At 39.7% G+C, this 26,403-nt stretch overlaps 2 protein-coding genes across 4 annotated transcripts in view; one reads left to right on the top strand and one right to left on the bottom strand.

Moving 5' to 3' along the window:
- LOC134793712 (uncharacterized) overlaps positions 1–9,134 on the top strand; it is a 47,878-nt gene extending 38,744 nt beyond the window's left edge. The window contains exons 8-11 of one of the 2 annotated variants that reach the window (XM_063765359.1): positions 6,198–6,314; positions 7,301–7,446; positions 8,079–8,155; positions 9,045–9,134. In XM_063765359.1, coding sequence (XP_063621429.1) covers positions 6,198–6,314; positions 7,301–7,446; positions 8,079–8,155; positions 9,045–9,132 — 428 coding nt within the window. In that variant the 3' untranslated portion in view covers positions 9,133–9,134. Of the gene's footprint in view, positions 1–6,197; positions 6,315–7,300; positions 7,447–8,078; positions 8,186–9,044 lie in introns of both variants that reach the window. The other variant, XM_063765358.1, reaches the window with a different exon arrangement.
- Positions 9,135–14,065: 4,931 nt separating this feature from the next.
- On the bottom strand, positions 14,066–26,272 carry LOC134793641 (carboxypeptidase E-like). Of its 2 annotated transcripts, XM_063765277.1 has the most exons (8): positions 25,896–26,270; positions 25,564–25,760; positions 25,051–25,206; positions 22,999–23,165; positions 22,392–22,546; positions 19,997–20,257; positions 18,225–18,367; positions 14,066–14,261 (listed from the first exon to the last, which is right to left on the bottom strand). In XM_063765277.1, the coding sequence occupies exons 1-8, from the start codon at positions 26,113–26,115 to the stop codon at positions 14,130–14,132; spliced, it is 1,431 nt and encodes a 476-aa protein (XP_063621347.1). In that variant the 5' UTR covers positions 26,116–26,270; the 3' UTR covers positions 14,066–14,129. The 2 variants fall into 2 exon arrangements, with proteins under 2 accessions (XP_063621347.1, XP_063621346.1); XM_063765276.1 differs by lacking the exon at positions 14,066–14,261 and having other exon boundaries at positions 18,006–18,367; positions 25,896–26,272.
- Between the last annotated feature and the right edge of the window lie 131 nt (positions 26,273–26,403).

Genomic DNA, 26,403 nt, shown 5'->3' with positions numbered 1-26,403 from the left:
TTAGTCAAATTTTCCAAGTATATGCACTTCCTACTGAAGGCTTGTGGCGCCCCCTGGCCATCTCTAAGGTAGAACAGTATGGTTCGAACCTTCTATCTGGATCATTCTCATGATGATACCGAGCTAGCGAGAGAGATGGCGCTGCCAATCAATACTATGAAGTATTTGAACAAATTAAATTATTTTTCAGAAAATATTTTAATTTGTTTTTATCAAGTAGAAACACTACTATATAAATTATAAACTGAAATAAATGTCATATACTAAGAAAAAGTGACCAAGGCCTCCAGTGCCCCAGGCTGGAATCGAACCAGCGTCCTCTGCTATCGCGGCAGGTGCCTGAACCACTCGGCCACTGGGCCACAGCGACATTAGTCAAATTTTCCAAGTATATGCACTTCCTACTGAAGGCTTGTGGCGCCCCCTGGCCATCTCTAAGGTAGAACAGTATGGTTCGAACCTTCTATCTGGATCATTCTCATGATGATACCGAGCTAGCGAGAGAGATGGCGCTGCCAATCAATACTATGAAGTATTTGAACAAATTAAATTATTTTTCAGAAAATATTTTAATTTGTTTTTATCAAGTAGAAACACTACTATATAAATTATAAACTGAAATAAATGTCATATACTAAGAAAAAGTGACCAAGGCCTCCAGTGCCCCAGGCTGGAATCGAACCAGCGTCCTCTGCTATCGCGGCAGGTGCCTGAACCACTCGGCCACCGGGCCACAGCGACATTAGTCAAATTTTCCAAGTATATGCACTTCCTACTGAAGGCTTGTGGCGCCCCCTGGCCATCTCTAAGGTAGAACAGTATGGTTCGAACCTTCTATCTGGATCATTCTCATGATGATACCGAGCTAGCGAGAGAGATGGCGCTGCCAATCAATACTATGAAGTATTTGAACAAATTAAATTATTTTTCAGAAAATATTTTAATTTGTTTTTATCAAGTAGAAACACTACTATATAAATTATAAACTGAAATAAATGTCATATACTAAGAAAAAGTGACCAAGGCCTCCAGTGCCCCAGGCTGGAATCGAACCAGCGTCCTCTGCTATCGCGGCAGGTGCCTGAACCACTCGGCCACCGGGCCACAGCGACATTAGTCAAATTTTCCAAGTATATGCACTTCCTACTGAAGGCTTGTGGCGCCCCCTGGCCATCTCTAAGGTAGAACAGTATGGTTCGAACCTTCTATCTGGATCATTCTCATGATGATACCGAGCTAGCGAGAGAGATGGCGCTGCCAATCAATACTATGAAGTATTTGAACAAATTAAATTATTTTTCAGATAGAAGGTTCGAACCATACTGTTCTACCTTAGAGATGGCCAGGGGGCGCCACAAGCCTTCAGTAGGAAGTGCATATACTTGGAAAATTTGACTAATGTCGCTGTGGCCCGGTGGCCGAGTGGTTCAGGCACATGCCGCGATAGCAGAGGACGCTGGTTCGATTCCAGCCTGGGGCACTGGAGGCCTTGGTCACTTTTTCTTAGTATATGACATTTATTTCAGTTTATAATTTATATAGTAGTGTTTCTACTTGATAAAAACAAATTAAAATATTTTCTGAAAAATAATTTAATTTGTTCAAATACTTCATAGTATTGATTGGCAGCGCCATCTCTCTCGCTAGCTCGGTATCATCATGAGAATGATCCAGATAGAAGGTTCGAACCATACTGTTCTACCTTAGAGATGGCCAGGGGGCGCCACAAGCCTTCAGTAGGAAGTGCATATACTTGGAAAATTTGACTAATGTCGCTGTGGCCCGGTGGCCGAGTGGTTCAGGCACCTGCCGCGATAGCAGAGGACGCTGGTTCGATTCCAGCCTGGGGCACTGGAGGCCTTGGTCACTTTTTCTTAGTATATGACATTTATTTCAGTTTATAATTTATATAGTAGTGTTTCTACTTGATAAAAACAAATTAAAATATTTTCTGAAAAATAATTTAATTTGTTCAAATACTTCATAGTATTGATTGGCAGCGCCATCTCTCTCGCTAGCTCGGTATCATCATGAGAATGATCCAGATAGAAGGTTCGAACCATACTGTTCTACCTTAGAGATGGCCAGGGGGCGCCACAAGCCTTCAGTAGGAAGTGCATATACTTGGAAAATTTGACTAATGTCGCTGTGGCCCGGTGGCCGAGTGGTTCAGGCACCTGCCGCGATAGCAGAGGACGCTGGTTCGATTCCAGCCTGGGGCACTGGAGGCCTTGGTCACTTTTTCTTAGTATATGACATTTATTTCAGTTTATAATTTATATAGTAGTGTTTCTACTTGATAAAAACAAATTAAAATATTTTCTGAAAAATAATTTAATTTGTTCAAATACTTCATAGTATTGATTGGCAGCGCCATCTCTCTCGCTAGCTCGGTATCATCATGAGAATGATCCAGATAGAAGGTTCGAACCATACTGTTCTACCTTAGAGATGGCCAGGGGGCGCCACAAGCCTTCAGTAGGAAGTGCATATACTTGGAAAATTTGACTAATGTCGCTGTGGCCCGGTGGCCGAGTGGTTCAGGCACCTGCCGCGATAGCAGAGGACGCTGGTTCGATTCCAGCCTGGGGCACTGGAGGCCTTGGTCACTTTTTCTTAGTATATGACATTTATTTCAGTTTATAATTTATATAGTAGTGTTTCTACTTGATAAAAACAAATTAAAATATTTTCTGAAAAATAATTTAATTTGTTCAAATACTTCATAGTATTGATTGGCAGCGCCATCTCTCTCGCTAGCTCGGTATCATCATGAGAATGATCCAGATAGAAGGTTCGAACCATACTGTTCTACCTTAGAGATGGCCAGGGGGCGCCACAAGCCTTCAGTAGGAAGTGCATATACTTGGAAAATTTGACTAATGTCGCTGTGGCCCGGTGGCCGAGTGGTTCAGGCACCTGCCGCGATAGCAGAGGACGCTGGTTCGATTCCAGCCTGGGGCACTGGAGGCCTTGGTCACTTTTTCTTAGTATATGACATTTATTTCAGTTTATAATTTATATAGTAGTGTTTCTACTTGATAAAAACAAATTAAAATATTTTCTGAAAAATAATTTAATTTGTTCAAATACTTCATAGTATTGATTGGCAGCGCCATCTCTCTCGCTAGCTCGGTATCATCATGAGACTGATCCAGATAGAAGGTTCGAACCATACTGTTCTACCTTAGAGATGGCCAGGGGGCGCCACAAGCCTTCAGTAGGAAGTGCATATACTTGGAAAATTTGACTAATGTCGCTGTGGCCCGGTGGCCGAGTGGTTCAGGCACCTGCCGCGATAGCAGAGGACGCTGGTTCGATTCCAGCCTGGGGCACTGGAGGCCTTGGTCACTTTTTCTTAGTATATGACATTTATTTCAGTTTATAATTTATATAGTAGTGTTTCTACTTGATAAAAACAAATTAAAATATTTTCTGAAAAATAATTTAATTTGTTCAAATACTTCATAGTATTGATTGGCAGCGCCATCTCTCTCGCTAGCTCGGTATCATCATGAGAATGATCCAGATAGAAGGTTCGAACCATACTGTTCTACCTTAGAGATGGCCAGGGGGCGCCACAAGCCTTCAGTAGGAAGTGCATATACTTGGAAAATTTGACTAATGTCGCTGTGGCCCGGTGGCCGAGTGGTTCAGGCACCTGCCGCGATAGCAGAGGACGCTGGTTCGATTCCAGCCTGGGGCACTGGAGGCCTTGGTCACTTTTTCTTAGTATATGACATTTATTTCAGTTTATAATTTATATAGTAGTGTTTCTACTTGATAAAAACAAATTAAAATATTTTCTGAAAAATAATTTAATTTGTTCAAATACTTTATACTATACATGTTACGAACCTCGAGGTCAACTTTACCAGGAACTCGCAGTTGAGGCAAGGTGTTTTTTGAAGCTATACGTTTATAGTTGAACTTCCGTAGAGCTAATTATAAGTTGATCCATCAATTATTCAAAGTGAAATGCGCGACGCTTATTATAAGGTAAACGGCCCCAAGTTCGTGTTAGTACGTTATTTCGTTAGTTTTGTTTCTGGCGCAAATAATAAGGAATTCAATTATTTTTTATTCTAATTATACATATGAAAAAAATCTGTATTATTTAATCTCTTCAATAAAGCAATAACCAATATTTTAGTAATTAAACTGAGAGTAATACGACGGTCGAAACTGTCAGAGGGCCGCGAACAGCTGTGTTGTATGCGTGCACTTTTTTTAGGCGTAAGGTGCGCGCTCTCACTTGTTAAGCTTATAGGAAGGAAAAGCTAAACCCATTCGAATAAAAGTTTTTGGGAGTGTTTCTGTGGGTTCCTTAGTAATTGATTTGATAAGAAAAAAGATTGAATATATGCATAGAAATAACTTAAAATTGCAATAAATCGACTCACGAAATAGCGGTCATTTTATTTTTCCTGTGTCTCCTATTTCGTGCCACTAACGAATCAAGGATTTTCTAGATACATTTTGAGTGCTTGTTTTTAAATATAACAACGAAGATAATTAAAAAAATAAATTAGTAAACAATTAATGTATTTCATGAAGTTTCGTATGAGCGAAATTCGGTATATGTTTTTTTCACTAGAATTCTCATAAAACGTGTTTGAATGTGACCCGAGTTAAAAATTTTAAGGTATATTCCACGTATATTCTCATATTAACTACTAGCACAATTTTATTTATTATTCAATTTATTTGATTTATTTTTGTGTAAGTATGTTTATATTTAACGTATAAGATAGTAAATTATTTTTTGTAAATAATTTTTATTTTTTAATTTATTTTAATTTGTAATTTTTATTTTATTTATTTAAATAGTTTGGCTCTTAATCACGTATTCAAGTACCCATATGGTTTACAAAGTCTTAATTCAACCATTAAAGACGACGAGTACAAAAAACTTTAAGCTAGCTCTCAATTTAACATTTTTTTAAATATTATTTTTAATTTGACCATACAATTATTCGTAAGTAGGTAAGACCGTTAAATATAAATGATTATCAGCAAATTATCACCAATTACTCTAAGAAAACTTTATGCCGAAACAGGGGACACGAATTCACGAACTTAGGAGCTGACCTAAATTTGTATCACGAAATGGGAGCCAAATAAGAGGTTCACGACAAAATTCATATAAAATAAAGTTTCAACTAAAACCCTACAGTTTATACATTAAATTATCAACAAAGAACTAATATAACTTATTCAAAAGCTTTCAAGGTAATGATATGCTTAGTAATATTTAAAAAAATATACAAACTCTCAACTCACTCTCAAGAGCCTTAACCTGCCGAAACAGGGGCCCTTTACCTTAATCCCTTCATGAGAGTACCGAGAGTTCCTCTGAGTAAGTAGTTTGAGTTATAATTCATTCCTCCTAGCTGACGTTACATACAGTCGAGTTCATAAATATGTGTTCATTTTTTCACCTTATTGCAATGGATTAAGGTGAAAAAATGTATACAAATTTATAAACTCGACTGTATATAAGTCACCCAAGAAAATACATCACATGAACAAAGTACATTTATCATCATTATCATCAACCCGAAGGATTTGAGTACCCAAAATACCTACAACCTTTTGTAAAATGTACAATAGCTTTTTTTACTTTGTTAGAAATATTACGAGTAACAGGCATATTCGGATTTCGAGATAATCATAAGATCTTGAGACGATTTCGATCAACTAGATCTACATTAGATATCGACTAGATGTGACTTGGATATCTAAGTCATAACTTGTCGAAATCGTTCAAGAGGACCTCCAGAATCGCGGAAACGTAAAATTTGACATATCTACGAGTATCTTACAAATATCTTTAAATTATCCATATCGTAACTTGTTGAAGTCTAGTAGAAATCTAAATCATTTTCCGAATCGAGCCGTCACTTTTACCTATTACCTATAATTACCTTAGACGTAATATGTTTACAGTATATTGTGCCAGTTCAGTACATATGCAACCTCCAATATTACCTAGTTGGTAGGAATGCAATACAGTAAAAGCCGCCTGAATCGAATACGTTTATTTTTTAATTTGGTTTTAGTCATTTGCCGAATACTTATAGTCACGTCACTTTTTTACGTTTTTAGCATACGAGCTCGCAGTTCGTATTACCTAAGTGTGATTTGTTGTATTGAATAAGTACGTTATGATATGAATGTGTTGTAATATATTTCAGGAAGTTGCCCAGTGCAGGACTGCACCGCGGACGACGGCGTCGGTGCAGTAGGTGAAGAGGAAACCACCGTCACTGCCTCCACGGGGGTGTTCGTCTTAGATCCCAATGATAGTGCAGGTATTTTCTTAATTAATAAAATAATTGTTTTCATTGAACTATACTGCCACCCTTAATAATAAGGGTCACGGCTGGTATAGTTGAAAATTTTTAAACTGACCTTTTAGGACTATGAGAGCTCATAGTCCGAAGCGGTCAGCTTAAAAAAATTCAACTATAACTATAGCGCTACCAACCGCAAAGAGTGTTTATTCATTTTATTGCCCCCTGTTTTACTGATTTGGCATATTTTGTATTATTTCATTTAAACAGATGTCTTGCATGCTTACCTACTTATGAATAAATTGTAAGATAAACGTACTAGTGCTCGACATGCTAATGCCCAATAGATGACACCTTGCTGTCACCTCTATTGACTTGACAATGACTTAAGTTTCAAGATGGCATGTACTGGGACCGCGTCGAGTACGTTTACCTTATGTCGATTTTAGCTAGAGGAGGACGAATTTGCTTAACTATTTATAAAGGCCAAAGTGCTAGTACAGTTAGTACCATTCTCCATCCAAGATTCTCCAGTCTAAGAAAATACCTCTTGAAATGACGGTTCTAAAAATACCTCTAAAACTTAACGCATTCACTGCCAGCGACCCGCTAGGCGAGTTCTCTGTACGTGGGTGCTTTTCGCTACAAAGCGTAGCGAAAAGCACCCACGACGTAGCTGACAGTGATTCGTTAAGGTAGTAGCAGTGTGGCGACACTCCTGACTTTGGTCAAACTTGGCTCCGTGCGGCTCAGCATTGCTCCGAGCAATTATTAGGGTTGACACCACTTGACGTCCTTTTGCGTGCACGACCACAGATAAGATAATCACTTGATTTTTGACAACCCTAAATAGCCGAAAGGGATAGTGCCATACATTCGAAAGGGATAGCATGATTCGTCCCTGAATCGCTGTCAAACTTCGGTTTTGTAGGAAGTGTCCTTTCTGTACGGTAGTACTATTAATTATTCTGTCCTTCAAATAATCTACGTAAACTAATCCACAGTGGCAGCACTGAGCTGCTCCGATGGCAGCATCCACCCGCCGTGGCTGCTGTACCTGGCCATCGCGCTCGGAGTCATGTTCCTCGTGATGCTGCTCATCAACTGCTTCCTCTGCACCGCCATGACTTGCTCCTGCGCCAGGACTGACGTGAGTATAATCACCAGTTTGTAGGAATAAAGGACTGACCACAAAGGAGCTTAACTCAGCGTTTACGCAGTGACGTGTCTTAAGCGTTGCGATGCGTAACCGGTGCGGTCTTGAGCATCAGTTAGCAGTCAATCCTGCGTATCGTGACGACAATCAACAGAGCTAGGGCGCTATTATATCCGCGCTCCAAACTACATCTATGGTTTATTGGGAGTCATCATAAAGTTCTACATCGCGTTATCAAGCTACGCATGACCTAGGGGCCGTTTTAACTTTTAATCTCTGGCTGTATCTTTCTCAAAAATGAATATGTTTGTTACATATGTATATATGTCTCTTTCTCACAAATTAGTTTATTATTTAGTTATTATAGTTTTATAGTGACACATACGCCACATTGCCCCACTGGATAGCAATACTAAGCCTCGTCTAAACGCGAGTCGCTAGGTATAAATACCTAAAAACGATCCCCCTTTCATAAAACTTTACGGGTCTGATTTAGTTAAATTATGTTTTATCCCTTTCTTACAAAAACATAAGTCAAAATGACAGATAAAGACAAACGATTATTAGCTTGTAGCGCGTTTATGAATAAGGGGGGATATCTTTATCCATTCATATTTTGTTTGCAGGTGATCGAGAAGGACCCGTCAGTGGTGGAGGACTACGACCCGTATCGCAGCTGGCACGGCAGCCAGTACGGCAGCAGGTACCCCTCGTCCACCATACACTCCGCGAGGTAACACCCATCATCACCATTGACTACTTTTACATTTATATTCACTTTTGACCGCCAACGAAGCTGTCACTGACACGCCATCATTGGCATAAGTAAGTGAGTCTACTCCTTATACGATTAATAATGTAAGATACTGTACTCGTACAACGCACCAGAACACTCATGACACCTTTGCTTAAGGGTTATTGGCATTCGAAGGATTAAGCGGCCTTTAGCTACTTATATTCGGCTATATTTTGCTAGCAGCATGAGAAATGCTATAAAGACATGTGGAAAGGAAGTTAATAGTCATGCTAACTATATACCTTCACGTGAGTCTTTTTACAGTCTTTAAGTTTCAAGCCGTTAACTAAATTGGTGAAACGCCTTCGAGTAGGTAAACTTAGAAGGTACATACTAGTACATAATTTAATTTTAATTTAATTTATTTATTAAAAGACAACAATGGCCCATAATGGTTAGTAACAATAATATGTAATACGTAATACCTAATGCCAGTGATATAATAGTATACAGGTTGCTCCGAAAATAGCAGATCAATATTTTCAACTTACCTATTTAATTTGTTATGCTATTGATTGCGACACTAAAGTGTACAATATACTTATAACTATTCATGTCGAATTCGCCGTTTGAATACTGACATTCGAGATTTATTCATATTCATTGCGTTTAAATCACGTTCTAAACTTCTAACTAGCTAAATCACCAGCTAAAACTAAACTTTACAGAAAAACTAAACTTTACAATGGCCACTAAGCTTGCTAGCTTACAATCTCGCCGAAGCTTAGTACTCCATGCTATTCTGCGACAAACTGGAGATTTTGCATAGCTCTCATGGTTTGTTTATTATATGCAGGTCTGTCTCGGATAACAGCGACCACTACGCGATAGTGCAGTCCCGGCCCGGCAGCCGGCACTCCGGCATGCACCGGAATAGGCATTAAAAGGTAATTACTGCTATTTAACTAAATGTGGTTAGAATTGGTTATTGTGGCACATTGACTTGAGTGATAAGTGATAAACGCCCGAGGATATTTGTAAACATAAGTACCTACGGTAAACGTCCCACTGTACGACATGATAATGCCCTAACAGATGACATCCTGATGTTGTTACCTCTATATTAACTATTATAGTTTCGCCATCTTCGTTCGTCTGTCTGTCTGTCTGTTTCATTCATAACATCTAATGTACATCTAACTACCTACAGTTTTGATATTGTTTTCTATTGTTAAATGTTTGTTTTCAGAATCTATACGGAAATCTCGAGTGGAACTTAGCAAGTTGATGAAGAAACTAAAGATACAAAAGATGTAAAATTGGTTTTAGGAAACCATTGCCTAATTCATAGAAAAATGTTAAACATTAGTTAAATCCACTCCTAAATTTCCCATTCCGATTAAAATATGAATGATTAATACAAGTGATAAGTTAAAAATACGAGTGGTGCTTTGAATAATATTCACAAATTTTAACATAACAGTATGTAGACCTTAGTCTGTAACGTTACCTAAGCTAGAACATGAAGGTACTTCCGTATGTTCAAATGAATTTATCTTGTGCCATTTGTTTCCACGTACCTTGAAGGACTTTAACGATATTTGGGACGGTCGAAAGTATTAATTTATGACCCATTTCGTAACTTGTCATAGTGACAATCAATAAGTCGATAGATACCTCATACTATTGTCATTGTGACAAGGTACAAAATGGGTCATAAATTAAAAGTATCGACTGAACATAATGACCGCAATAATTCGAATTTAATACGCAATTTGATACAACGAATCCGTCCAAAATTATCTCATAGAGTTAAAATAAATTAATGCATTGTATGGTTGTACTTAGAATAAGTTATAGATTGAGAAATACACCAGTATAGTTTATAAATGTAATTATTAGGATTAATCTAGTATAAAGACGCGCCTAATATTTGTTAAGGCGTGGGTTAAAACTGTACCACATCATACACTGTGAATTATAGTGTTAATTTAAATGAGTAGTTAGTACTTCCTCAGCTACCTAGGATATTTAATGTGTCGTATTGCCTATAGAATGTGTAACTAAGTATGTAATAAGAGCGAGTGATATTAGCTATATGACATCTCTTTCCGATTTTGTGACTTATAATTTCAAAAACGTACCTCTAACAGTTTGTAAACTATCAGATAAATTGTTAACTTTTGCCAAGAGTCAGGTTAGGTATCCCGTTTCATTCTAAATAATTTGAATCTGTATTTTGACTATTCAAAATTGCATTTGACTTGGCGAGTGTCTGGGCGGCTAGATACTGGCTGAAATTATGATTTCTGTATAGTAGAGACTAAGTTTAGCGCCTCCTAAATTCGTACGAGAACCTTTTTCTTGTGAAAAACTATGTGAAACTCAGTGGCGTAGCGTGAACTAATCTAGCCGTGACCGAAATCGCATCTGCGAGGCCCTTTTCTTTCACTGTGCCCGAAGGGGCCTCGCCCGAGGCCCCTCTTGGGGCGCGAGGCCGTGGGCAACGGCCCACTTCGCACACGCCTAGCTACGCCACTGGGAAACTAGATCTTAAGAGTTACAAAATTGGGAAGAGACTTGAACAATGAACAGCGATGTGCTCAATCCGTCTTCCTCGAGTAAATGGAACTTTAATGAATAATGATTGAATCTCGTTTAATGTGTGCTATGTTGTGTTTGTGTTAAACCAAGAGAGAGTGACAATAAAATTCTTAACACTGCCCGTTTGTTTTAATCACCTGAAAATAAATATATATTATAAAGCTTCAAAAAAGTGTCGTTCTTAATATATTTAATATGTATGCGTCTCACGGAAGTTTTGTTATTAAAATTTCTAAAAAAAGTTTTATTTGGTAAATTATGTGTGTTTTAGTTTTTTGCTAAAGTTCCCCAGTCTAAATTAGAATAAAAGTTATATACTCGTCATAGGTGTTCGAATTTCTACATCACGATCAATTTAAAACAAAGATAATTTCTGACCTTTTTATATATTTTTAGTAGTTAGACACTTTGTATATATTTTTACTTGAATAACAAATAACATGAATATGAAATACAAATAAAATAATCTTGCTCACACAAAATCTCATGTTTTATTTATTACTTAGTGTCAAACACTTGTGAATTTTACATAAATATTATATAACCTACAAGTTTACACGTTACATTACAATAATTAACTATATTTAGAGGAATGGTTAAGTGGTCGAGTTAAGAGGAATGATTCGAGTTCAAATACATTTAGGTACATACAGTTCACAATAATTTTAGAATAGATATAAAAAAGTAAAGGTTTAAAAATACATAAATAGTGTAGAAAACTTTAGCTGCCAATATTTAAAGGTTATAAAATTAATAATTAAACAAATCTCATTAAATTCAACAGAATACTTATCACTTAACCCCTTGATGACTGCTGTTAGGCTAGTTCATTATCGGCATAGATGTCATTTTCAGGTACCCTGTTGCTAGTGTTTGTAAGGAATGGAAATAAGGAGTGTATGGATGGAATTTCAGACATCCAGACATTAACACATTCAGTGCCAACACGAGAAAGCGTAGCCCATAACATGAGAAAGCCCATAGGTATATAGCGAAAAGCGACTACGAACAGAGAACCCGCCTAGCGGGTCGCTGAGTGAATGTATTTACCTCTAGCCGCCCAGAGGCCTATAAAAAGGCCTCTCGGTTCATTATATTTTGAATCTTTAATTTGACAAATCATAACAGTTGTCTTGTCTAGTTTTGTTTTGGGTGGCTTGAGGTTAAAGGCATGCAGTTTGTATATTAACGGCAGAAGACTTGGCTGACTAATCGTTAGGTTAATCAGACAGTTAAGGCCTGTGCACACCGGCTGCGTGTTCGTGACGTGCACGTGCGCGTGCGGCGTTGTAGTATACAGATGCTTATAAGAGACGGCACACCGCTTGCGTAACGTGAGCGTGTCCGGCTCCAACATTCTAGCGCACGCGCACGTGCACGTCACGCACACGCAAGCCGGTGTGCACAGGCCTTTAATAAGAATATGCTCTTAGCATCAAGGGAAGCCATGCTATCGTATATATGCGACTGTTTTGATTACATTTCTTATTCTGTATGTTACGTTTAGTATTATCATTTGTTCGTAACTTTAACTAACGACAACCCTTATTTATTCACAAAGTTTGATCGATAGAAAATCGCACCGAAACATATCTCGCCTTAAGGATAAAACCTTATCAATAATCAAATTAGCTAACAGCAGTGCTCGAAGGGTTAACTCTTAGATCCACTAACCTAACGGAGCTTTATACATAGGCGAAGGTACTTCACTGAGGACTAGAAAATATTTACTACTCGTAACATGCAACAATAAACATCTAAAAACCATGTAGGCTCTAAATCTTTGTGACATTGCCAGGGTTTGTATTAAATACTCTAAAATATAACCAAAACTATTTATGGCACTTTAGTAGTACGATAAATAAAATATTTGCTTACTTACGTACGTCTGATCAAATGTTGTGATATACATTTTAAATAATAAGTAATTATAACTCTCGTATTGCCAAACACGACCAGAAAAAACTTCAAAAAAAAAATAGAATGTAAAACAACTACAATCTTTGGCAATAACAGAGTTAAAATTGGTCCAAATATAAACTGACTTTTGGTGTAAGAGATACATATGTTATTTTTAATTGTGTTTGATTATAATCGCGAAAATCAGTTTCTAACATGTCCAAAACGCGCGTCGCGACAAACACGGGACGAAAGCATCGAATAAATTCGCAAAGACGTAAGTAAATGAAGATTTTCATTTACTCTACAACTCAATAAAGTTGAGGCACTATCTAGTGAAACTTACTGCAAGGTTTTTTCATTTACTTCTGCACTTCATTACTTGCTGCAACAATGCACATATTATAGGCTGCTAGCCCTGTCATTAAAACTTGAACAAAGAATGAACGTAGATAAATGCCGCCGAAAGGAAATGCATTAAGAATATACCAACCATATATTATTATTGCCCTTTCCTTGAAAGTTGCCTCCCGTCCTGTCGCGGCGCGTGAGATCCTATATAACACGATCATGTTTATACCCTTCATTTTACTCTACTAGCTATGAAGATCTTTATATAGATTTCGTCATCTTTATCATTATTCGGCCTGCCCGCGGCTGAAAATACCGCGGCTTATGGTTTAAGACATTTATTCTCATAAGAATATACATTATTCACTTAAAATGAGAATATAAATTTAACTTAATGAAAATAAATAACTTGGTGTAGGTATTATTATGTTTTTGCATCTCAAGGAAACACGAGTAAATTCGCATAGTTATTTATGTGATATAGGATTAAGGTTGCTATTCGTAGCGCACCCGCGCCCGTGCGATGCAAAAACTGTACTTGATCCAATATGTGTGAATTTCACACAGTGGCAACGTAATCCGGTGGTCCTGGTACTATCTTTCAAACGCGCACCCATCAACTAGTATACCGTGAAACAACCCAACTATGGCCCAAAATAACTCAAATATCTTAGGTAAAATATTTATTTGATTGATCCAATTCTAAGATGAAATATTTTAGATGATAGAAAAAACTCATAAAAACCCGAAAACAACGTTGGTATGCATACTTAACCTTTTAACCAGACGTGACCCGGACGCCAGGCGATCGCGATTATTTAACCGAAATTTAACTTTACGGAGTCCCGCGTAAGTCCCTATCGCATTGGCGAAGCTGCCGGCTGTAGCCATCGTTGGCGTCCTTGGGAAAAAAATCCGATGACGGCCACAGCCGACTGTGGCGGTCAAAAGGTTAAGCATTGGACTTGTAGACCATAGTTGTAGTATTGAACTATAGTTGGCTGGTTTTATATATTAGGTACCCAAAAGACTAACCTACATGCCGGATATAAACGTGATCGTGCTACCTGTGGTTCGTTAACTTCGTTTAATGTTTGTCCGGCTTCACCAGGGTGTTGACGACCTTCTCGTAGAGCGAGCGCTTGTAGATGCGCGGCTGGCCCTCGCGCAGCCCGCGCGGGTACGGCCCGATCTCGTCGTCGAACCAGCTCGTTGTGGGCTGAAATATTCAATATAGAAATTTGATACTGGCTGATTTGGCTGTCATAGACAGCGCTTTAGTTTTTATGTTTAGTTCCTCAAATAGCCATGTGGCGCTAGTAGTACGATGGTGGACGTTCGGTCGCACAGTACGTTTACTTACTGGTGTTATTCGATATAATATATTCATTATTTACAAAAGTCATGAGTATATAAGAGGAAGCCTGAAAGTTGCAGCCGTAACAGAAAAACCGGCCAAGTGCGAGTCGGACTCGCAAACGAAGGGTTCCGTACCATTATCTATAAAAACGGTCACCCATCCAAGTACTGACCCCTCCCGACGTTGCTTAACTTCGGTCAAAAATCACGTTTGTTGTATGGGAGCCCCACTTAAATCTTTATTTTATTCTGTTTTTAGTATTTGTTGTTATAGCGGCAACAGAAATACATCATCTGTGAAAATTTCAACTGTCTAGCTATCACGGTTCGTGAGATACAGCCTGGTGACGGACGGACGGACGGACGGACGGACAGCGGAGTCTCAGTAATAGGGTCCCGTTTTACCCTTTGGGTACGGAACCCTAAAAAGTAAGAGCAAATCGCCTAGCGCAAGTGAATGATGACGGGTGACAGAGAGGTGTGGAAGGGAAAGAAATGCTGCGCCAACCCCAAGTGAATGGGAAAAGGTCAAGAGAAATATGATATTTACAAAAGTCTTCTTGTTTTCTTATTTCGCCAAGTTGAAAGAGTTAAAAGCAAACATATTCAACCGCATTTTTATAGCAGAGTATCAGTACACCTTATAAACAAAGTCCCGCGCCGCGACTGTCTGTTTGTGCGTTTGATTGTATGTTCGCGATAAACTCAAAAACTACTGAACGGATTTTCATGCGGTTTTCACCTATCAATATATGATTCTTGAGGAAGGTTTAGGTGTATAATTTGTTAACCCGTGCGAAGCCGGATGGGTCGCTAGTATTTAAATATGATGTAACAAAAATAGTGGGGATCCGTTTAAGGGCATATCATCGTGTTCTGATTAGGAAAAAGTAGAAGAAAAAAAAATTTGACACCTATTTGGCTTACCTACACATCTTCATTCAATTACTGAATCTTTGGTAAGAAACAGCAGCCTAACACAAAGCTTGTCAATATAAATTGTATTTTGGATTTAAGCATGAACGATCACGAAATTGATGGGGTATACCAATAAATACCTATAAGTAGGTATTCTGTGACGCACACGAACTCAATTACCTACGTCAAAAAGCTAAGGCGTAATGTGTGGGCAGGTATTCGTGCGTAAATCTCGAATATCACGATCTTTGTTCTTAATTGAGTGCGGTAACGGCGGTTCAAATATACAATTATAATGAGTTTGTTTATTAGGGTTCCGTACCCAAAAGATAAAAACGGAACCCTATTACTAAGACTCCATTGTCCGTCTGTCTGTCACTAGGCTGTATCTCATAAACCGTGATAGTTAGACAGTTGAAATGTTGTATTTGATCAAATGATGTATTTTTGTTGCCACTAAAACAATAAGTACCTACTAAAAAGTACGGAACTCTCAGTGAGCGAGTCCGACTTACATTTGTCCAGTTTTTTTTATAATATTTGCAGTTATGAGATACTTTTTAATGGGTACGCAACTGGAAGAAATTAAGTATCAACATTTGAAACGAATTATATCATGCAAATCGCTAGTCAAATGAGACTAGTAAAAGTAAGGAGTTTTGGCTTAATTTGACAAATAAATACATTTCTTTTCAGGATTTTGGCAGAATCCTACAAGGTAGGTACTCAGTGGGGGGCGTCATGGTAGAATGTTCGCGATCCCAGCACGCCTCCCCAAACGGCATGTTGTGGGAAACGCTGGTGTGGGTTTAGTGGGTAGGCTCCTCCCCCTCTTTTATTCACAATTGAAAAGAGCTGGGAGGTGAGAGTCCCACATACCCCCCCATAATGGGGCCACCTCAGGGCCAGGGGGGCGAAGCGTAACAGCATTCCTTCATCGACAAAAAAAATTATAGGTAGGTACTCAGTAGTCACCTCTAGCTTGAAGTTGAGGATGTGCGCTTGGCTCTGGTTGTGAGGCACTGTAGCCACTCGTGACACGGAGAAGTAGCCGGGGTGGCTCGCGGTTATCTCGTAGTGGCCCGGCGTCAGGAGGCGGTAGTAGTCTCCGAAAGCACCTGGACAAGAATTTTGGGAGAATCCTACAGGGTAGGTACTCAGTAGTCACCTCTAGCTTGAAGTTGAGGATGTGCGCTTGACTCTGGTTGTGAGGCACTGTAGCCACTCGTGACACGGAGAAGTAGCCGAGGTGGCTCGCGGTTATCTCGTAGTGGCCCGGCGTCAGGAGGCGGTAGTAGTCTCTGAAAGCACCTGGACAAGAATTTTGGCAGAATCCTACAGAGTAGGTACTCAGTAGTCACCTCTAGCTTGAAGTTGAGGATGTGCGCTTGGCTCTAGTCGTGAGGCACTGTAGCCACTCGTGACACGGAGAAGTAGCCGGGGTGGCTCGCGGTTATCTCGTAGTGGCCCGGCGTCAGGAGGCGGTAGTAGTCTCCGAAAGCACCTGGACAAGAATTTTGGCAGAATCCTACAGAGTAGGTACTCAGTAGTCACCTCTAGCTTGAAGTTGAGGATGTGCGCTTGACTCTGGTTGTGAGGCACTGTAGCCACTCGTGACACGGAGAAGTAGCCGGGGTGGCTCGCGGTTATCTCGTAGTGGCCCGGCGTCAGGAGGCGGTAGTAGTCTCCGAAAGCACCTGGACAAGAATTTTGGCAGAATCCTACAGGGTAGGTACTCAGTAGTCACCTCTAGCTTGAAGTTGAGGATGTGCGCTTGGCTCTGGTTGTGAGGCACTGTAGCCACTCGTGACACGGAGAAGTAGCCGAGGTGGCTCGCGGTTATCTCGTAGTGGCCCGGCGTCAGGAGGCGGTAGTAGTCTCCGAAAGCACCTGGACAAGAATTTTGGCAGAATCCTACAGGGTAGGTACTCAGTAGTCACCTCTAGCTTGAAGTTGAGGATGTGCGCTTGGCTCTGGTTGTGAGGCACTGTAGCCACTCGTGACACGGAGAAGTAGCCGGGGTGGCTCGCGGTTATCTCGTAGTGGCCCGGCGTCAGGAGGCGGTAGTAGTCTCCGAAAGCACCTGGACAAGAATTTTGGGAGAATCCTACAGGGTAGGTACTCAGTAGTCACCTCTAGCTTGAAGTTGAGGATGTGCGCTTGACTCTGGTTGTGAGGCACTGTAGCCACTCGTGACACGGAGAAGTAGCCGAGGTGGCTCGCGGTTATCTCGTAGTGGCCCGGCGTCAGGAGGCGGTAGTAGTCTCTGAAAGCACCTGGACAAGAATTTTGGCAGAATCCTACAGAGTAGGTACTCAGTAGTCACCTCTAGCTTGAAGTTGAGGATGTGCGCTTGGCTCTAGTCGTGAGGCACTGTAGCCACTCGTGACACGGAGAAGTAGCCGGGGTGGCTCGCGGTTATCTCGTAGTGGCCCGGCGTCAGGAGGCGGTAGTAGTCTCCGAAAGCACCTGGACAAGAATTTTGGCAGAATCCTACAGAGTAGGTACTCAGTAGTCACCTCTAGCTTGAAGTTGAGGATGTGCGCTTGACTCTGGTTGTGAGGCACTGTAGCCACTCGTGACACGGAGAAGTAGCCGGGGTGGCTCGCGGTTATCTCGTAGTGGCCCGGCGTCAGGAGGCGGTAGTAGTCTCCGAAAGCACCTGGACAAGAATTTTGGCAGAATCCTACAGGGTAGGTACTCAGTAGTCACCTCTAGCTTGAAGTTGAGGATGTGCGCTTGGCTCTGGTTGTGAGGCACTGTAGCCACTCGTGACACGGAGAAGTAGCCGAGGTGGCTCGCGGTTATCTCGTAGTGGCCCGGCGTCAGGAGGCGGTAGTAGTCTCCGAAAGCACCTGGACAAGAATTTTGGCAGAATCCTACAGGGTAGGTACTCAGTAGTCACCTCTAGCTTGAAGTTGAGGATGTGCGCTTGGCTCTGGTTGTGAGGCACTGTAGCCACTCGTGACACGGAGAAGTAGCCGGGGTGGCTCGCGGTTATCTCGTAGTGGCCCGGCGTCAGGAGGCGGTAGTAGTCTCCGAAAGCACCTGGACAACGATTTTGTTAGTTATAATTAGACATATTACTCGAAACTCTGCGTAGGGGGCGCCACTCCCACAATCAGTCACAATCTAAGGGTATACCGCAAACGAGAAAGTCGAAATTTTCTTATCTAACCACTCTATCACTCTTGCATATTCGAGCGATAAAGAGGCAGATAAATTTCGATTTTCGCGTTTCCCGGTAGGCCCTTTGTAAACAAACCTCCTCGATGTATCAATATCATATTTTATTGTCTGTGAAAACTTGTCAAAAAACAGTTTAAGGCACAGTATGTATATGTTACTCTATGGTTTAGTGCTGTACTTTGGCGACAGAACATTGCAGTAATACCCCCTATTGAATTAGGATTGGACTTTGATTAATTTTAAGCTCATTTTAATTTTTAACAAGCAGAAACGTCTGCGAACGATGCTATTAAGCTTAGAATAAATTTAAAAGTGGAAAAATTACTGTCTTGGGTGAGACTTGAACTCCCGGCCTCTGGATTGATACTCCAGCGCTCTGCCATCTGAGCCACCAAGCGCAGAGCGCTGGAGTATCAATCCAGAGGCCGTGAGTTCAAGTCTCACCCAAGACAGTAATTTTTCCACTTTTAAAAAAATAATTTTGAGCTCGTCGAAACTGGCAATTTGGAGACAATCTCGCATAGATTGTACAAATAGTTAGGAGCAATTTAATTCAAAGGTTTGCAAGCGTTTGCGATTAGAAATTTTAAACTGTGAAAACGACTGTACAAATACCAAAAATCACTGTTGAATTTTAAAATCAAAAGTACCAAACTACAACTGATTCATTTTAACTAACTGTTCACTTTTGGGGCTTCCCTACGGGCCCTACGGCGACGTAAACCTCGTAAAAGTAGGAAGCACTCAGTTACCAGTTAATTGAGTTAACGTCGGAACAATCTCCTCGATTAGCGGATGACAATAGCTTACATAAGTACGATCGCAGCCTGTGTCATGGCATTGTCTGGCCTAGTTTATAGTTAACGGCTCAATGGGATTATTTACGTTATGCTCGATTCAATAACATTTCAATGCAATATACCTAAACACTTGTTTTCGCAATTGTACTAGAGAAATTGCGTAAGTCTTCAGGTTTAAGGTGTAGGTAATAAATTAATAATTGAAAATTTTGTATATAACTAATCGGAAAAATCCCCGGCATAATCGTTGCGATAAGCGATGTTAATGTTAATTCAGGACAGGCCATTTTAAAAATATTGGTCCACTAGATAGCGTTAGATTTTCTAAATTGAAAAGAATATTTGAGTGGTGTCAGGCTGGGTATGTCTATAAAATATTTTTGTTTCAAGTTCAATACTTTATTTCCAAGAATATGGTACATACAATGTTGGTTAGTAAAAGGTGTTAAGTTAGCATATTCTGCCGGGAAGCATCGGCGTAGAAATATTTTCATTTTTTTTTTTAATTCAGGATCCTAACACCCGGTGAATAGGATCCAGCCATAGTGAAAGTGGACAGGTTTAGGCTTGGCTAGAAGAAACGAAATGGGAGATGGACATCGTCGATGGAATTAGCACAGTCAAGAGAGTGCCATACCTAGTAAAGAATTGAGACAATAGATAGAAAGATTGATAGGATTAAACTTACCAGTAGTAACATCATGTCGGATAGGCCTCGGTATCGGTCCAGTAATGTTCACCACGGAGATCACAGCGTTCTGAATAAACCCAGAGTCATCAGTCACCACACCCTTCACTCCCGTATGTGCCTTCCACAAATAAGCCAACATGGCTTCCTTGTTCCTCTCCCATTCTGCCTCGAGTTTGTCCGCGCTTGGGTACTTTTCGCATCCGAGCTCCAAAGTCACTTCAAAGGCATTCGTGGCCAAGTAGTTGAAATCTTGCATGCCTGAAATATTTCAATTGGATTAGGTGTTTCAGCGGACTTTCCAGACGTAGAATTGTGAGATGTTTTGACGTTCGCGATTATTCGAGGACGCAAGATAATGCCTTTGTTTACGGCGTCTTTTTGCATTCAAATAACTTCTATACAGTTGAGATTAGGCATCGATATTTTTATTGATTTTCGAGCTTAAGAAACGGGTAGATAGTATTATGGGGAAAGTAGGCTGCCCCTATAATTCCTGAGATTCCTTGTAGATAATGTGCACAGTGATTCCTAGTAACATCGCAATACCTCACTCAAATAAATTATTGATGCATGAAATGTAGTTTATTCTAACAATTCAAGAGCGTTATCAATTCTAATGCAACACCAATGTTTTGGGCAAATAAAGCGAAGTGGATCTAACTCAATACTCGATGTCGCCCCTTTCCCAAAAAGAGTTTTGTTATAGGTATACTTTTTAAACGACTTCAAAAAAGGGGGAGGTTATCAATTCGACCATATGTTTATTTTATTTTTTTGTATGTAGGTATGTTACCTCAGAATTTCCGTCCTCGGTCGTCCTCCGTCATTTCTGAACCGACTTGAAAATTATTTTTATGGAAAATTGTCTAATTTTAGAATCGACATTTAGGTACATTTTATTTAGGTAGTAGTATAAAAGTAAATAAAAGTTAACTCCTGAATCCTGTTTGACAACAAATGTTTGGCTAATTTTAGATTATCCGATTGCGCGGTCTACGCACTGCATATGCAGACCTAGTTACAAAAAGTTGTTTATTACCGTGCAAAGACAAGGTAACGTAGGTGTTCATAGATTCACATCGACCTTGAACAATATTCAATGTCACACATGTGAGCCGAAGATAACTATCATTAAAAAAAGTGTTTGCAAAACAACAACGAACAATGATTCTCAAATTAGCATCACTAAACCAGTTTACTCATGGTTAACGAGTGGTCGCACGTAAATGTCAAGTCGTCATGTCACAGACATGTCTGAGTAGACTACGGAAACGAGCTACTTTGCTTGACAACAACTCTGCTTTTGCGATGACATTTTCCACACACATACAGAGTCCGTCAGAGAAACTACCTCTGCACTCTGGGTGTGCCTATATAAACGTCCCATTTTCACGTGAAATTAACGTTTATGATGGTACTTCCACACTCTTGCTTGCAAAGTTGGTGCAGACTTAACTCGGAATGATATCCTTATGATAGTCTTCATATATTTGAAGACTTCTTATCATAAAAAAACTAATTACTAAAATGATAAAACGTGACAATTCAATCATCTAAGATAATTATTTATTTTGGAGATGATGTAACGTGACATGAATATGCTCCAGGGATAAGCCGCATAATTGGTACAATTGATTTTCCAGACAAGACAGATACAACATCTACTTCGATATGTCTGTGAGCTAGCACATAAATGTCAGTGTCCACGTGAAGCAATCTATTATGTGGGAACCGAGATACTTCCTGCTACAGAACTCTTTGAGAACCTTCCTTTACAAGTGAATGTTACATTACGAGAGTTCTTTGTTTAAAGTTTTCATAACAAGTGCGATAAGGTAATCTGAAAAGGTCTAAAACTGTTAACCCGTGAAAAATTAGATATTGATTTATGGACTTTACAGTACATTTGTGCTAATTATCCGCTCTTGTGCGCTGTCTGTATATTATAACTTATGTATTTAAACGGCCATATGTATACAGTCACCACACGGGATTGTTATGCCATTAAGGGTTCTTGCTAAATTGGAAATTTTATAGCGTAAGTATTGAACAACCAATTTAGCTAGGACCCTAAATGGAGCAACAATCGCGGAGCGTGATGGTACTGTAAAACGTTGTACAATACACGTGCCATATTCCAAATTTTATATTAAAGGAAAAAATTACAAAATTACGCTTCCGGCAGGACTTGAACCCGCAACCTCCGCAATCCGTGCGTTAGCTCTAACCAACTGAGCTACGGAAGCCTACCAGAATCTCGCGAATCTTTCCATTCCTTCCCTTATGTATACACGCCTTTGGGGTGGCGTATAGCGACATCTACCGCATCGCATCGTATCTGCATGTTTAAAAAAATGATTTATGTAATGTGTTACACGCCTATGTAACGTACCTCCCTTCAGGCTGTACCAGGCCGCGCCGTTGGTGACGCCGCCTTGCTTGCCGAAGTTGTAGGTGGCGGAGTCGTCAGCGCTGGTGGCGTGGCAGCCCGGGCGGCGCGGGGACGCCATGTCCGCGTGATTCATCGCATAGGCCAGGGCCAACGCCCTGTGAACAAGTGCTGGGTTTACAAGACGGCCATTTATTAAATAACTAAATAAGTCTTATATGTTATAAATTTTTCAAGATATCTGGAGGATCGACTTTAAAAGTGATCGGCTTAATGACAAAAAATTCAAAATAACAACAACTTAAGTAGTACCACAGAATAAATAATAGTACTACCGTACAGAAGGGACACTTCCTACAAAACCGAAGTTTGACAGCGATTCAGGGACTAGTCATGCTGTCCCTTTCTAATGTATGACACTATCCGTATCGGCTGTTTAGGGTTGTCAAAATTTAAGTCATTTTCTTATCTGTGGTCGTGCACGCAAAGGGACTTATAATTGCTTGGAGCAATGCTGAGCCGAACGGAGCCGAGAATGCCCGAAGGCAGGAGTGTCTCCCCACTGGTAGTAGGTACTTACATACCAAACATGACACAAGACACAACAAACCTGAAAGTATCATCGTCGGGGCTGGCCGAGTACTCGGAGACGGGAGCGCCACTGCGGCTCTCGTCGTACGGGTAGTTGGCAACCAGGTCCCCGCCGTGCATGGCCGCGCTCAGTACGAACGGTATGGACATGATCCATCGCATCACCGCTCGTGTCTCAGGCTCAAGCTACAACAAATAAATTTGTTGTACTAAACAGCAACACTCTTAACTGTTCATCAGTGATGCGGTTATGCGTTTCGTAATAAGGTTTACGAACTGTCAGTTAACAGTGTAGGCGATGGTAACATGCGAAAAATCAGGAATATCGGTAGGTATTTCGCCTACAAGGTAAAAACTTGGATGTGAAGTGGTAATTTTATCCGCGTCTAGATATCCGCAATTTGCGCTACGTGACTTCAGAGCTTCAAATTTCCTGTGTGCTGTCTATATTAATTAGTTTACCTTCGTTAAACAAGTGCGTGAACTTTGTCATGGCATCTGGCAATATAATATTTAAAGCTTTATTATATTGCCAGAAGCCATAGAAGTGCTCCATGTGCAAAAACATATGGTATACAGTATACGTTACCATTAACCATATTTATAGTTGTGCCGTTCTAAAGAATGTTCTCCATTTAGTATGGGAAATATTCTCGAACGAGAACATTCCCCATACAAAACGGAGCACTTTCTCAAGAACGGCACAACTCTAATCATATTTAAAGGCTATTGAGGTAACATTCTGCAAAACAGATTAGGTAAATGACTACAATTTTTTCTGCAAATCTATAGGTGGGTATTTTATAGCCCATTCTATTAGGAGCATGTATCAAAAACATAACATTAATCTCGAAATGCTAGCCTAGCACGTCAACAGCCCACATATATCCGGCAGAGCACATTTGCAAAGGGAAAAAATCAATAATTTCATATATAGAGTTATCTTATCACGCAAGCATATTTGAATACAATACAGTAGTATATCTAAAAGCAGATATAATTAATAAACAGTATCCATAATATAACTGCCTTCAAAATCAAATCCGAGTAGGTACCTAATTTGTGTGATGAGAAATATTTACCTACTCCAAAGACTCGGATGGTTTCTATGTAGGCACCTATTCACGATGTAGGTACTGCGGCAAAGCATTCATGGAAATTAGTATCTACAATGTTTGCCTATTTTAGTTTTTATTTTTTTGGTCCTTTTTATCTGCATTCGGCTGTTTTAGCCATAATCAGATGTTCTGTCTTTTTAGGGTTTTGAGAGGTATTCCATTAAATACTCTCTCTTGACTTTGATGAGTTTATCTTCTAGTGCCTTTGGTCCAGCCACTCCAGCTGCAGTATTTGCCACCTTTTCAGCCTACTCGGATTGTCGTTGGTGTTTACCAGGTCCCTTGCAAGTTCGTTTGTATGTTTTTTTTAGTCGTTCTTTGTATTTAACACAATATCTGTTAACTTCCTATTTGATTGTTGGAATCTTTACGTATTCATGTATCTCTGTATTTTTTGCAAACCATGGTGCACATGTTACAGCCCTTAGGACATTATTCTGAAACCTTTGTAGAATTTTGAGCCTATTTTAGTGAGCATATTATCCTACACGTGTTTAAGAAAAATCAAGCGGAAACAGCTCTGGCTTCTCCAACAGATTTTTGCCGTCTGCTACTGTTACTATTACTATTAATGATAAGTCTGTACTCATCCATATGAGCATGTGTGCACACGGGGTAAAATTTAACTTGTAGAAGATGTAATTTAAGAAACAAACTTGTGCACACATTATCATGAAGTCAATTAAATATTTAATATGTTTTCAAAAATTATACTAGTGTAGCTGTGTTTGGATTGGAATAAGAATATTTTGTGTAATATTGTTAGATAATATTTATTTAGTTAATGAGAAAGCTATTGCCCAGAAGGACAAAATATAGGCTAAGATGGAAATATAAGTTTTTGTCAAAAAATTTCATTTTTGATACAAGCTTTATCTGTAATTTTCTTTTAACAAGCAACTAATACTCATCGAGACAATTCTACCAAATCCAAACAAACATGGGTAACTCACCGGAGCAGCAAGGCGGGTCACATCTCTCAGTAAGTGGTTGTTGTGGTTGATGCCCTGTCTCTCAAGCTCAAATGTGATGGCATCCAGATCCGGGAAGTTCCGGTTCAGATCCACAGTGTGGTTGTTGTAGCGACCAATGAGATAATCCTGAGTTCCCTAAAATAAAACATACTATAATAACAAAGATGAAATAACTTACAGATAGGAATTTTATACAAAAAATTTCTAGTAATATATATTTGTTTAATTATTATAATCAACTTCTATTACAAATTTATCTCATCATAGCTATGTAATACTTTTTATAATATAAAAAAAATTGCAAACTTTACAATATTTATTTTGCTTTATAAAAAAAACATTACTTATTTACAAAAACTTACCGATTGTTGAACTTTTGTTGGACATCCCTTAGTCATAAGAATAAAAATTAATTAACATATGATAAATGCTTCCCTCGGGACTAGTAAATTTATACACTTGGCAATAATGTAATTAGTTTAATATACTTACTGTGTCTGTCGACAGCTGCCATCCATCAGGGTTCATGGACGGCATCAGATGGATGCGCGTGTTATGTATGAGCGCTCGGATGCGACGGTCGCGGTTCATGTACTGGTCACACAAATAATGGGCCAACCCTAGCAGCAACTCGCGACCCAGCACCTCGTTCCCGTGGATATTGCCGATATATTTCACTTCAGGCTTATCTACACGAAAATATTTATATAAATAACGAGGCAGTATGGCCTTTGGTCTTAGCCTGTCCAGAAGGACGAATCAAAAAAATTTGTAACAGAAAAAGTCAATAATTACAAAAAATAAATCTACCCTCGAATACTTACAAGGCTGATGGATTCCAGGTTTATCCGAAAATTCAATCACGTAAAGAGGAACATTTTGTACCGACGGCTCGGTAAGAGCGTAAACTCTCGATATGTTTGGACATTTTTGATGAACTTCCTCCAATATTAGCGGCAACTCTTCATTATTATGATGTCTCCAAGTAAATTCGGCATTCGCAGTTAGAAATACAGCGAAACAAAGCACTATTAACTTTGCCATTGTTATCGTTATAGTAAATTTTGCTTTATTTTTAAACAATGCACAACATGTTACTCGTTCAGCTTGGTGATACCGCAGTATCGATCGGTTTCCCGCCTACGTAAAAGCTCACAGAAAACGACACCCTACAAAGACTCGCAAACTAAACTGACTGACGAGGCGGACGATGAATCGGATGAATGAAGTGAAGTTGGTCGATATCACTGACGTAGATATCATGACGTATTGACGCTTGACAGCCGATTGACCAATCACGTGCTGGCTGTCATTTTCAAGCTATTCAAGGCA

This window comes from Cydia splendana, chromosome 9 (genome assembly GCF_910591565.1).
Source record: "Cydia splendana chromosome 9, ilCydSple1.2, whole genome shotgun sequence".
In the NCBI taxonomy this organism is placed as follows: domain Eukaryota; kingdom Metazoa; phylum Arthropoda; class Insecta; order Lepidoptera; family Tortricidae; genus Cydia; species Cydia splendana.
Note: the sequence above shows the minus strand (reverse complement) of the source record. Positions and strands in the feature narration are given on the sequence as shown.